Source organism: Thamnophis elegans, chromosome 7, assembly GCF_009769535.1.
Source record: "Thamnophis elegans isolate rThaEle1 chromosome 7, rThaEle1.pri, whole genome shotgun sequence".
Classification (NCBI taxonomy): domain Eukaryota; kingdom Metazoa; phylum Chordata; class Lepidosauria; order Squamata; family Colubridae; genus Thamnophis; species Thamnophis elegans.
In genome coordinates this window covers 39,947,748-39,962,590 of record NC_045547.1, presented here as the reverse complement: position 1 = coordinate 39,962,590, position 14,843 = coordinate 39,947,748, and the positions used below count along the sequence as shown (strand labels likewise).

Genomic DNA, 14,843 nt, shown 5'->3' with positions numbered 1-14,843 from the left:
AAAGTACTGTTTCCAAAGATTTATTAGCAGTGTAAGCAAGCTATGCTTGCTACTCAGATATTACATTTGAAATAAGTCCTACAGTTTCAATGCTTCAAATGTATATACAAAACATTGTGTATATGTTAGTCATATTTATTTAAATACAAGGTTAGAAGAAATTAAATTGCATGCAAGAATTATTTATATATTATTTATACGTTCCACTACAATCATATAAACACAAGACAGGGTATAAATATACATACATACATACATACATACATACATACATATTGAAATTATATATAATTAAATATATAAATAACTGAAGGAATTGCTTACATAAATTCATGATTTAATAAAACATTAAGAATGTTTGGTTTATTATAGTAGGAAGGTAACCTCTGCAAAAACATTATGTTACAGTTACCCATTCTTTATACATCATTATCTCAGGATATTATTTAGTAATATAGAGGAAAGTTCAGATTTAGATTATTACCTTATTATATGTAGTAGAAGGTAAGCAGTCCATCACATCAGTGATGATCCTCCTTAGTTTATTGATAATTGAATAATTACTCAAGACATTTGACATATCTGGAAATTCTTTAAATTTATTGAGAAGATTATTTAGACTATTTAACAATTCAGGGACCATCAAATGCAACCAACAGTGGTAGGGCTGTCAGAAATGATAACAAAGGGGAAAAAAGAGATTATATTCTGTGCATACTTTAATAATGTACAATTGTAAAAAAGTAGTTCAATACATTGTTACATTCATTCATTCTCTATATATCTACCGATCAACATTTATAAACTATCTCCACCCAATCTGCCTTGGTAGTATTATTTTGCACTTTGTTAAACTAGTATTCAACTGCCATTAATATGGATCTGTGATTGTCAGCAGATTTCTGCTAATTCTACTTGTTTCTCACGTACACTAAGGAAAAGAATTAAGATCTATTTTATCTTGTTCATTCCAACTCAATATGTTTATGAATCTTGACTCCTGATGACGAGATCCAATATTTATGCTGCACTGAATTTGTCCTATATTTTAAAATGAGATGCATTTCATGTTGCATGTCAAGAATACAAATTACATGTCAAACCACTATGCACCAACAATTTTGCTTCATTTATATATGGACTGAGTTCACCTAGACAGTGAACATATGTTTCTAACAAAAAGTGTGTCCATACATCATAATAAGTCTTAATGAGGTTTGTCTGATTTTGACTTACTCTACTGTGTGAATCCTAATAGTATCAAAGCCCATTAATATTGCAAGACAAACATTGATTTTCAGTTATGAACATCAAACTCAGTTCTATTAGATTTAAAACTAATTAGTATTATTAGTATCTACTGAGATATCTACCCTATAAGGCTTGCCTGACTAATTGTTATATGTGTCATAGTGCTTTATAGCCCTCTCTAAGCAGTTTACAGAGTCACCCTCAACAATCTGGGTTCTCATTTTACCTTGGAAGGATGGAAAACTGAGTCAACCTTGAGCTGGTCGGAATCAAACTGTTGGCAGTCAGCAGAATTAGCCTGAATTCTGCATTTTAACTATTCTTGCCACCATGGCTCTACCTGGTGTAGCCCTACATTTTTTTAAAATGATTCCTCCAAAGTTAGAACTGGTGGTGCTTCTAAGCCCATAGAATACTGCCGCCATGGCAAATAACACCAAATGTATTCACAAGATGTTTTTGAGTATTCAAAAGATGATTATCTTTCTCTCTCACACGCACAAAGTTATTATTCTCTTTGCCAGCAAGCAGATTTAATTAGGCTTTTAATTATCAGCAAAGAAACAACCTTAAAACATGGCAGTTATACAGTATGTCTGTTTTTTGGCCAGGAAAAATTAGAGGCTTGGCAGGAAACCATTTATAATATTATGTTCTTTACAATTTAATTAGATGAACAAAATTGAATTCCTTATTAATACTGTGAGTATGGCAGTAACCACACACCTCCATATTTGGAATTTAGAGGAGACAGAAGAAATGCAGGCATAAAAATCTTACAATATTCCTGCAACATAAAATCAAAGATTTTGTGTTCCCATCTACCATGTAAAAATGATTCATTTTATATAACTGAAGATTTAGATAGGTTGAGTCATATGCTGCTTCACTCATCTGATTACTACATATATACAAATAATTAAAATTATATTGCTCCTTTGTACATATTTATTTCAAGTTATTATTAAATAAAATATATGGGAAAAACAGTTAAAATGCAGCACGTTACATTTTAATAGCATTTCAATGGAAAAGTTTAATTTACCAACAGAAAAATCATTGAATTAAAAAGCTCACAATCCGTTTGCATTTCCAAAAATTGAAAAGCAAGAATAATTGATGCTGCAAATGTTTATGTTTTGAAATAATTCAAATAGCTTTACATACCAGTGTGTCCGTCTTCTGGACATATCTAAGAGCTATCATATAATCATATGGAAGATTTCCAACCTACAGACAACAAAGAACATGAAAAACAATTTAGCTATTTAAGAGAAAAAATGGAAATAGAGCTAAACATATAAAGTCCAATCATACCTGTGGCAACTTAACATGTTTATCTGACATGCCACTTGTATGACAGGGCAATGAGCAAATTTTTAATGCTGACATTTTCTTATGAATTATGAACCACCCAATTGATTCAGTTCAGATTTATTTTCAAACTCTTTTTTCAGTTCCTTGTAATACCTTTCAGGTATTTTTTACTATATCTGTTTTAACCCTGTTTTAATATCAAACTGACTTTTGTTCTGCTTTGTTCTCTTGCCTATGAAAGAGAAAGAGAGGAAGTACATGATCTATGTCTCACAATGGCTTGTTTTTCTGTTTTATCTGAATTCTGTATTGGGTCAGTATATTTTTCCATGGGTCTAGGACAACTCTCTGTGGCTATCTCAGCACCACCAGCTCACCATTACCAAGTCACCTCTGCCAGTTCACTGCCACTAAGTTGCTGCAGGACAATTCCACATATGCAACTTGCTGTGGGGACAACTTGCCACAGATTGCTGGAAAAAGAGCCGGGCAGGTGAGCAAATGAAAGGATGGGCAGAGCCCAGAGTGGTGGTCAGGGGCTTCTCATTTTCACACCCCCTGATACTGCTGCTGCACAAAGCTCTGGGCAAAAGAAGTCAGGAATGGTGGCGGTGAGTGGGGTGGGTGGCAGGAAGGTGGCAGTGGCCAGGGACGTCCCATTTTCACACTATCCGCCACTGCTGCTGTTGCTGTGCCAAGCTCTGGGCCAAAGATGCTGAGGATGGCGGTGGCAATGAGGATGTGAAAATGGGACACCTTCGCTGCCACCTCCCTGCCCATCACTGCCATCGTCTTCAGCCTCCTCAGCAGAACACAGTGCAGCAACAGCAGTAGCAATGGCAGCAGTGGGGTGTGTGAAAATAGGACACACCAGCCTCTGCCACCTCCCTGCTGCTTGCCCTGCCCACTGCCGCTGTCCCCACTGTCTAAGGCCTGGAGTTTGGCATGGCAGGCCACTCTGCGCCTACCCATCTACTTGCTCACTCACCCAACCCTTCTTCTGGCCATTTGTGGTAATTTGTCCCCATGGCAAGTTGGCTGTGTAGTTGTCCTGCGGTGACTTGGCAGCAGTGAGTTGGCACAGGTGACCTTGTCATGCTGAACTGGCTGTGATTAATTGTCCCATTCCTTTTTTCCATAGCCCTTCTTGAAAGCCTTTGCATTCTAATTAGAAGGTTGCTATCATAATTTTACTTAGTAATATTTTCTGTAATCTAAACATATACAGACCCTGTAACCATTCTTCACAGGGCCTGATTTTCATACTCCTCACAAAACTTGATAGTCTCTCTATTTCTAATGGGTTCGTGTATTTTTTGAAGTGTGGTGGACACTATTCCAAGTGAGATCTCACCAGGTCAGCATAAAATAATTACTCCCTGTTATCTTGATTTTATCATCTCTTAATGCCCCAAAGATAATATTTATGCTTTTAGCAGCTCTATTATACTGCTGGTTCATGTTTAATTTGTGGTCATCCAGTATACCCAAATCCTTTTTGTACTTCAGGACTCCCTCATTTTTGCCTACATTTTTCCTATTTAGATGTACAAGTTTATGTTTCTTTGTTTCCTATTCATTTCTGTCATCTATTCAAGCTTGTCCTGAGCTTTTTGAATTTTCTCCCTTTCATTAAAAATGTATGAGTCACCTGCAAATGTTATAAATGGGTGGGGGAGTCACCCAAGTCACCGATAAAAATATTCAATGGCACAAGGAACAGAACAGAGATCTGTGGCACTCTACCCCATATTCTTTTCAAGATTAAATGAGGCCATTGATGAACACCCTTTGGATGTGATCACTCTATCTAACAGAGGTAAAGTAACTCATATTTCACCATTTTATGAAGGGGAATAACACACGGCACTCTTTCAAAGTGCCTGAAGTCCAGGTGTACTATGTCTCAAGTATTTTCCAACTTTGTCAAAGGAGATAAGGTTAAGCTGGCAAAATTTGTTTATTACAAATCTAGTCCGGGTCCTATTAATTGAGCATTCTTATATAATTGCTTCTCCAAACTACAGGTTATTATTTAGTAGGCTTCATCTCTCAGTTTGGACATAAAACGAGCTCATCGTATTGATGATTGCACAGAGAGCTGAAAGATCATCATGTAACTCCAGGCAACCACTATGGTGTAATGCAGTGAATTTGATTTTTGCCTGATTATGTGATATGTATATGGTCATTCTAATTTATTTATGTGTTACATAGATTTTTAAGGGTCACGGTGACTCAGTGACTAAGACGCTGAGCTTGTCAATCAGAAAGGTCAGCAGTTCAGTGATTCGAATCCCTGGTGCCATATAACGGAGTAAGCTCCCATTACTTGTCCCAGCTTCTGCCAACCTAGCAGTTCGAAAGCATGTAAAAATGCAAGTAGAAAAATAGGGGCCACTTTGGTAAGAAGGTAACAGCATTCTGTGTGCCAGCCACAAGACCACAGAGATGTCTTCAGACAGCGCTGGCTCTTCAGCTTTGAAACAGAGTTGAGCATCGCCCCCTAGAGTTGGGAACAACTAGCACATATATGCAAGGGGAACCTTTACCTAGATAGATATTTACCTTCCTCCTTTTCATGAGCTAAAGACAGCATGCATAATATTCTCTCCTCCCACATTTTTCTTCCAATCACCAACTTGGGTGGTAGGTTGGGCTGAGAAGGAATGAATAGCCTCAAGTCCCTGATGAACTTTTGTGGCTGTGGGTAGATTTGAACCTAGATTTCTCCAGTCACACTCTAACCACTGCACTGACTGTTCATGTTTTATGGCTTATTGTATTGTGTGAATCTAGCTACTACGCTGTTTTTTTTTTAAACAAATCATGCTTTAGCACAATAAATCCCAAGTTATAATTTTTGTGTATATTTCTAAAACTTACAGCACTTCTACTCTACTAATGAATTTCCTTAGAAGAAGAATGTGCAACATTTTCTTTTAATATCCCATTTAGGATATAGAGTATGAGGACCTAGTGATGTCATGGCATCACCAGAGTTTAATTTAATTTATTTTGGGCCTTTCAAAAATGATTTTTTTAAAAAGTAATACAATTCTAACTTTTAAACAATCCATTAAAGCTCTGTAATATATAATAAATGGATCTAAAATGGATTTTTTTTCTTTTTTAAGTGATAGTTATAACTTTTAAACACTTTACCAAAATTTTGTAAAGTGAAAAAAATGGGTCTGAAAATTATAGTTATGTTTATTCTGGTATGGCTTTCTAGGCCCTGTAGGGTTCTGCATGTGGCTTGTAGACTTTGGGCTGCTCATCTGCATTCCAAAATGAATGTCATCTGCTATTTTTTTCAGGCATGATTTTTTTTCTAGAATAGTTGCTAGAGAAGAATTTGGCTTCTTGGGTACTGTCCAACAGTTTTCAGAAAGAATGAGCCAATTTAAAATTTAATTAAAGACCAGTCAGTGCTAATAATATCCCTATTAATAAGTAAGTAGCTAGAGTTCACCTAATACCTAATCAAACATATCTTCCCATTTAAATTTGTTGTACTAGACTCATTTGTCTAATTAATAAAACAGGTCACTCAATTAAGGGAAGAACTAGCATTTGGCAAGATAATGTTATTTACATCTCACGATCCTGTCAAACAAGTGATATTCAAACCAAAATAAAACACAGTAAAATTACTTTTAAATACACATTTCCTAGGAATGTGAACTTTTTACAAAATTTGTCAATTTCTATTGATATCTATTGTTATTTTAACCATTTTTAAATGGGGATTTCATGTTCCATTTTAATTAATTTTAGAAATGGATATACCTAGAATAATTTATCAAAAGCCCATTTGGACTCTGCATGTGACTTGCAAAATCAAATATTAGGTTATATTCAGACTTAGTTTAATTTAAGTAAATTCAGATAAATCAATGATTATGTAAGTTACTAATTTAGATTCCTAGATCTACTCTGTACAATGTTGGCTTTTTAGATCTTGCATTTATTTTTAATTCCTACATAATTCTGCATTATACCTTTTTGACTCAAGAACAACACAGGGATTATATAGATGCTTTTCCTTTCCCTTCTTTTTTACACTGGAGTAAAGACATATGATGATCCAGATTTCACTGTTTTGTTTTCTGAAACTCACTCCCCAAATTAATTAATTAATTCTGGGTCCCATCCACGTTTGACTGGTAGCTTCAATAGTATCATATATTTGAGAAATCTTACACTAAATGTAATTTCTTTTTTTCCCAAATAAAAAAAATCTATGGTTCATAACTCTGGAAGAAGTCAGGATTTAAGGCAACTTCAAAATCATATTTTAGATTTGGAATATACCCATCTCCTCATATAGATTTGAGGAGAGAAGGCAAAAGGGTGGTTGCATGGCCAAAAGAATCATTCAGATTCATCTAAACACAAGAGGATTTTGGATCTCTTAGCCAGGTCCAATATCAGCCACACTTTAAGCAAAAGAGAAGTTCCTGTTTTCTTTATTCAGTATCCTCAGAGAGATTAGAGGCTTCACAATGTCAGCAACCATGCATTTCTTTTAGGAAGGTCAGTGCAAGATTAAATCTGTTCCAGATCGAGAAGCACAACAAGAATTGACATGCATTATGTATACAACCTACTTTACTGGCATCAAAGCCTGTCAAGCTCTTTTCATGCACAGCTTAAAAAATCTAAGTAGCCAAGATTACAAAGTGAAGGAGTATGAACATTTTAATAACTATTACAGAGGAGGGGGGAGAGAGGGAGAGAAAGACTGGTATGACATAGCTGAAGCCTTGCAACAAATTTAGATTTTTGAAAAGACAGCATGCTGTCTTATTCCAAGAAAAATTCATGAACTTAAAATTACTTATGTAAATACTGACTGAACTATAGCAGGATATTTGGTGTGACATCCATTTCTATTTCTTTTGCAAATTCAGAGTCACCATGCTAATGACAAATTATAGAAATATCATGTTTGAATTTCCTAGTCCCACACTCTGTTTCTAATCCTCCTATCTTTTCACCATTGCAATTTTACTAGGTTTTAAAAAAATCTTTCTGCCCTACTTTTGCTGCATGCTCCGCTTTGAACTCAAAGTGAAATGATTATTTTAGTAATAATGACGAAATATATTTATGCTTCCTTGTGTCCTGGAATGCTGTAAGATGCCTGCCCAGTTTCTAGCTTAGACGATAACCGGAATCTATAAGAGCCTTATAAGATAACATTCCTTGTAATAAGAAGCAGTTGATAGCTGAATTACAATTATTTACATGCCACAAAACCCAAAGGAACTTTTAAAAATTCCAATCAATTAATTATTTTCACTTGGTGGATCTTCACATTCATATTACACTTGGAAAAGGGATTGTTCACGCCATAGGAAAGCTGTAATTTATGCTATCTGATGGAAAAGAGAGCTTTCTAGGAGTTGTTGAAACTTGGATTTGTGGACTGCTTAGAAACTGAAGGGATGAGGAAAACCTGTAACAAAAGGAAGGATCAAATCTCTAGTAGGTCGCAGCCTAAGATTAGTTGATCTGATTTGGCTTGTTGGGTCTTGACTGCTACAGGCATGAAACAACTTCTGTTAAAATGTATCACATCTTTGGATGTCTTTTTCTAACAAGAAAGGGACCATCAGCATGCCAAGGAAAGAAGAAATGCTTGCATAATGTATGACCTGTGTTAAGTACTGTTTGTAAAAACATAGAAAGTTACATCAATATTTCACTCAGTCTATACGGCCTATGTTGAATGATGTTAACTTTCCTTCATATGCTGTTTGCATATGCATATCATTCACAATGCATGCTGAAAGCCGTGTCCTGTAACATTGTTCCATTCCCTGCCTTTTCTTAGAGCAACAACACCCAACAACTCACATTTAGTAGAAAATTGTAATGACCGCAACATATTCTCCAGCCCCATCTCTTCCTATCCACTTATGACCCTTGGATGAAAATGGATAATCTTCTATGAAGCAAAGAAATGTTGGCATTGGCTATGAGGAATGGCCCAGAAGAGAGGGAAGCTGAACTACAAAAGACGCAGTTCCATGTGGCAAGATATGTACTACAGGTAGTCCTTGGCTTACAACTGGTCACATAACAGTTTAAAATTCTGTTAGCTTCAGAAAGTGCTTTAAAGTAGTTCTCATCATTGAAAAACATTGCACCACTATCCCTCCATCATGTGGGTGCTTCACAATCCATTCAAACTTATGACAGGTTCCCAAGTGCCCCACAATCATGTGATCATCATTTACAATCTTCCATGTTGGCTTCCACAGAAAGTCTATGTTTTCTGCTTGGATTTCAGCAGGGAGGGTTTTTAATTCCACACCAGAGAGACACTTCTGTGCTTGATTTCAGCAGATGCCTCAGCAGAGAGGCAGAAATAATGTAAGGAATGTAAGGAAGTCCTGGCTCAGGCAGTACATGGGCATCTCTCTGCTTTGGCCTTGAAAATCTAACTTTCAGAGGATTTTCAGTGCTAGAGCAGGGCCTCCCAGCATTTCCTCCACTCAAGGAATCTAGTACACCTTACTTGAGACTCTGTCCACTTAATGATGCAAGAAATTGCTTAACGACAGAGGACTGAGATTGTGGTTATTGAGCGAAGCAACCACGTTGGTGTCTTAATTCATGGCTGGTTTGCTCAATGACCCATATTCTGGTTCCAATTTATGCTCTGAATAAGGGACATTCTTACTTTTTGACTGGATGATTTAAGATAGGCACAAACATATATATTTATCACAATGATGAAAAACATAGAAAATATTCCTTCTATTTTAGAGTTGAAGAGAGTTTAGTAATGGACCTACCACATACTTAAGAGGAAAATTTACAGACAGATGAAAAAAGGGTCCTTGGGAAACAACATAGTTATTTTATGGCTTGAAACAGACTCATGTATTTTGTAAAGATTTGCAGGGTTCTCTCTCCATTTAAAAATAAAATAAAATAAAATAACTTTATTAGATTTTCTTACATGCTAAAAATGAACTAAAATTAATAATTAAGACAAGCCAAAAAGAGTTTTCATGTTTCTGCCAAGCATATCACCTTTCATCTCACGCAGAACAGTGTTTAGCGAGAAATTTGGAAAGAAACCACTTACCAGCACTGCAATTTCATTTACATCATCTGTCACTGGATTCCCACAGGCTTTAATAAGAGGATAAAGTAGGAGCAATTGAAGATAAAAGCAAGTGATAATCCAAGTCTGTGAAAAGAGAGAGAGTGTAACTGGTAACTATAGTAAAGACAAATTACATAATAACAACATATAAATACACTTCAGAGATAGGGTGTTGGGTTTTTTTGGCTCTGTAAATAAAACAATTTTCTTAAGTTATAAAACTTGACACAAGTGTTAAGTAACATGTGGACTTAGATGACAATAATTTCAGAAACCAAAACAAACTTCTGAAGCAAATGTGGTAACTTTAAAAGTGGTATCTTTAAAACTTTAATCTATCAACATTGTCATCACCTCAGGAAAAAAAGCAGAAAAATATGTGTTTTTTTTTTACTTTGAAGGAAAAAATCTTATTTTACATAGATACTGACCATGATGAATTGGGAAAGACTGGTTTAAAACATGCCTTGATTTTTTGTGCTATGGCTGAAATTAAACGCAAATTCCAAGCAGGGAATTATCAGGAAGTGACTAAGTGACCGTACTTCATTCAGTGCCTGCACAGAAGCCTGTGGTAAGGTTGAAATTGGAATAATACCTATAATTTTGACTGCCTTATCTCAAAAAACAAATTGCATACTTAGGGGAAAAAAGTGAAGATAATACATCCAAAAATCAGCTGGTGAAAAAAATAGAAATAATAACTAGATTCTTTTCATTTTTTGTAATAATACTCACATAAAATGTTTGTCAGAACTATAAAGTGTTTGCACTGCTTACATTATGATGACAATAGGAATAAGGTAAAGGTAAAGATTCCCCTCGCACATCTATACTACTCATTCCCAACTCTAGGGGGCGGTGCTCATCTACGTTTCAAAGCCGAAGAGCCAGCCCTGTCCAAAGATGTCTCCATGGTCATGGGGCCAGCATGACTAAATACCACAGGTGCACGGAACACTGTTACCTTCCCACCAAAGGTGGTTCCTATTTTTCTACTTGCATTTTTACATGCTTTCGAACTGCTAGGTTGGCAGAAGTTGAGACAAGTAATGGGAGCTCATACCGTTACGCGGCACTAGGGATTTCAACCACTGAACTGCCGACTTTCAGATCGACAAGCTCAGCATCTTAGCCACTGAGCCCCCATGTCCCCTCAACAAAAGGAATAGATACCTAAAAATCTATATTATGTTAATTCACCACATACATGGTTACTATTTATGCTTACATAATTACTATTCTATATTGGAAATGGACTAGGGAGGTTTATCAATTCATAATATAATACAGGATTATTTATTCATAAATGGTAGGAGCTAGAACATATACACGGTAATCTGTAATAACTAGATTTTTTTCATGGAAGGTATTTTGGGGCAAAATGAACACCTTAAGCTTTTTCTGAGTAGGCTATAGAAAAAAAACCAAATACATAAAGCATCTATTTATTGTTTAAATTTTGTCTAAGTCACATACACATATTTTTTTAAAAATAAACCCCATTCTGTTGAAATTTAATACCAAGAGACAGACTTGTTTATGGGCCCTAAGCAGAGGGCCCGTATGCACACCCTTGTTAGTTTTAACTACAGTGATTATGACTGTTGATTCCACCAGCCAACTTGATTAAATACCTAGCTATAGTCCACTTCCTGGAATAATTGCTTGTGGAATTAGCTACTAAACACAAACATTAGTCAAATTAAGACATTAAAATGATTTTTGAATAACAGTTTTCCATTCTTGACTTCCTGTCATAAAATGCCTAACGTAGTACTAGATTGGGGACTCAGTTTAAATCTCTGCAGAATAATGTGCATATGCAATATGTCAAGAGTGGAACTGAGACAGAGGGGGGGGAGTATAATCAAAGCTTATCATGGAATACTTTTATGACTAGATTTATAACTAGATTTTGATATGTTAAAATATCTAGGCAAATTAATAACTTTAATAAAAGTAAAGAAAATCAGGACGTACTTCTCAAGTTTACTGTGCCTGAAAAGTCTCCTGTAACTGTTTTTATGTGATTTTTATTTATTTTCCATATGATGATATTACATTAGCCAGGAGACTGGTTTGGCTGCTAACCCTATTTGGTTTCCAACATACACCTGCAGCATTTTCCAGGGCCTTCTCCCACCAATGAAGCTGCCTCACAAATGGGCATCACAATCAGCAAGGTCAAGTACTGGTAGGATTCTGACCATCTGCATGAAGCACCAGCTCATCTTTCCACCAAAATGGTACCTATTTATCAACTCACATATAACATGCTTTTGAACTGCTAGGTGGGCAGAAACTGAGGCAAGAGAAGTAAACCACGCACAAAGTGAACCGGTACCAACCAGTACAAGAACCCGCCCTGATACAGGGATGTCAAACTTGTGTCCTCAAGGCATCATCACATTACCTTTTGTGCCTTTTTTCCCTTTAGCTAAACTGGGCATGGGAGTGTCCAGTGTGTGACACATCTGGCCCGTTTGTCAGCCCTGCTCTATGGAGAACAGTTTTAGATGTATCCTATGGAGAATTCATGAGAAACACCTCTGCATTATCAGGGATTCTGTCTGCAATGTACAACCCACGTGAAGCTATATTCATGAAAATCTCTTACTGTATTTTTCGGACTATAAGACGCACCAGTGTATAAGATGGACCAAGATTTTGAAGAGGTAAGTGATGCTTTTATCTGCAACATACGTGCTCTTAAACAAATTATTCTTATGCCCATGCTGGTACTTTTTGCCATCCAGGACAGTTTTGCAATTTTGGGAGAGAACTGCTTTCTAATCAGCAAATTAGAACCCGATAGTACAGATAAAGTTTGTTCCCTTCAAAATGTAAACAAAATAAAACTACTGAATGAAATACCATTTAGAGCAGTGTTTCTCAACCTTGGCAACTTGAAGATGTCTGGACTTCAACTCCCAGAATTGCCCAGCCAGTGAATGCTGGCTGGGGCATTCTGGGAATTGAAGTCCGGACATTTTCAAGTTGCCAAGGTTGAGAAACACTGCTTTAGAGCAAGGGTTGTCAAACTCATGTTGTTATGTTGGAGTCACGTGAAGTATCGGGACTTTTTTCCCCCTTCGCTAAACTGGGCGTGGGCAGCAGGTGATGCATCCAGCCCATGGGCCAGGAGTTTGACGGCCCTGGTTTAGAGAATCATCAAATTTGCTCAGGTAATGAATATGACTTTCAGTGGATCACCAGTATAAAACAAGTTAAAAAAAAAACACCTATCTGGAGAAGATAATATTTAACACATTTTTTTTCTGCAAAATTTTCTTCATCAAAATAATCCTTTTCTGCTATACAAAAAGACAAAATGGTCATCTTATCAGTCTAATATCAGATACAATGATTTGGATAGTGAGGTTCATAGATCAAACTTATATGGTTCGGATCTATTTGAACCCCAATCTATCTCTAATTTTATATATGGAGCTACCACCAGTATATTTAACTGGCAATAATTATTTAAGTTTGCTGCATAATAATTTTCTCGAATGTATTTTATTAGAAAGGTAAGGGATTGAATTGAGGTCTTTTGTATGTAAAGTATGCATTTTGCTATTGAAGTATAATCTCCTTTCCTCTACTTATAGGAACATAAGAAGGGAGAAGGAGAAGCAACTTAATTTAGCTGCAATCGTTGCTGTAGTTTAAAAAAAAATTAAAAAATTATTCTAGATTGCTGTTATCAAGTCTGTGAATCCTGCACGCAATATATTGTATTTGTTAGGCAAATAGCTTCATAGGAATAAGCTTCATAGAAATATCAGGAAACACTTGCATACACAGAAAATGACTTTTGCCCTGGGTGTGACATTAAATGAAAAACACCCAATGCACTGTGGAGCAGAAGAGCAGAGGGGGAGGGGGATCAAATATAGTTCAATACAGCCCTGCTCTGTGGCAGTCCTAAGCATCCTTGGTGTAATTTAAGTGAACTCATAAAAATAGTGTGTTGAAAGAAACACTCATTTCTGAATGATAACTGATATATCAGAAAAGAAAACACAAGATGTCTTCAGTAAATTTAATCTAGTTAAAAGTTCTTTGCTTCTGCAGTTGCCAAGAAACTATGCCAATTTTTACACTGCTAATAGTTTGGAATATGTTTTCAATAAGTATGTGTGAAATTAAGAAGAAACTGTTGTTTTTACTGTAGTATTATTCTTCCAACATAAATGTTGGAACAGATTACATAGCTAAAGCAGTTTAAACTAGCAACTGTTTCAATATCATTATTATCATGGCAATTCTAGTGAGTTATACTGATATCATCGATAAACAACAGATGTTGTTATTACTATTTGGTGAATAGATACAGAGATGTTACAGATATATAGATTTAGTTATAAATATAGATATATAGATATATCACTTTGTCTCCAACATAATTCCTCTCTTATTTCCTCTCTCCTTAAAACTAAGAAAATGCCCCAATGATAAATTATAATTACAAATTTTAGAATTTGTAAAGTTTTACAAATAGTAGTGAAGTAGTGTTTTGCCTGAGAGTATTGTTTTTAGTACTATGCATTTAAATAGTGTCAATAGTGACAGAAATAGCATTTCTTCCAGCTGTGCATGCAGAAAAGATCCAAAGAAGTAAATATTTTATTAGGACATGGAATGTGTAAGGTGACCAGATGTCCCGCTTTTGGCGGGACAGTCATGATTTTTTCAAAATTTTTCCCATGTCCCGCAGCGTGTTCAAAAAGTCCCGATTTTCCAAAAGAAAGAAAAGACGCCAAATCATCAATTTTAAAAAGGACACTCTTAAAAAAAAAGTTTTTATTTCTCTGAAGTGTCATTCCTGATGTGGCCTTTAGAGGGCAGTGGTTTACCTCTCTCCGCTCAGCTCGCTTGAAGCGCCCGACAAGGGGCAAGGCTCCCTCCCCCTCCTGCATGTGCGCGCGCCAACGTGCAACGTTTTTGCGACAGCCGCCTGGCGGCCTCGGGCAGGGAAGGCTTTCCGGCAGTGGCAGCGCCGCAAGGAGGAGGCTCGATCCCAGCCATTGGAAGTTTTTTTTCCCGCTTCTCATGGGCGCCGCTCTCCTGCAGCCATGCCGTGCAAGCCGCCATCAGCAACCTTGTCCAGGTGAGCCAAGGGGAGGCAGGCGGGGATCTGGTT

The 14,843-nt window shown here is 36.4% G+C and overlaps 1 protein-coding gene across 1 annotated transcript in view; it reads right to left on the bottom strand.

Moving 5' to 3' along the window:
* The window catches only part of KITLG (KIT ligand), a 52,745-nt gene that overhangs the window by 10,778 nt on the left and 27,124 nt on the right, over positions 1 to 14,843 (bottom strand). The window contains exons 2-4 of the mRNA XM_032221746.1: positions 9,674 to 9,778; positions 2,419 to 2,481; positions 485 to 667 (exon numbers count right to left, since the gene is read on the bottom strand). Coding sequence (XP_032077637.1) covers positions 485 to 667; positions 2,419 to 2,481; positions 9,674 to 9,778 — 351 coding nt within the window. The remainder of the gene's footprint in view (positions 1 to 484; positions 668 to 2,418; positions 2,482 to 9,673; positions 9,779 to 14,843) is intronic.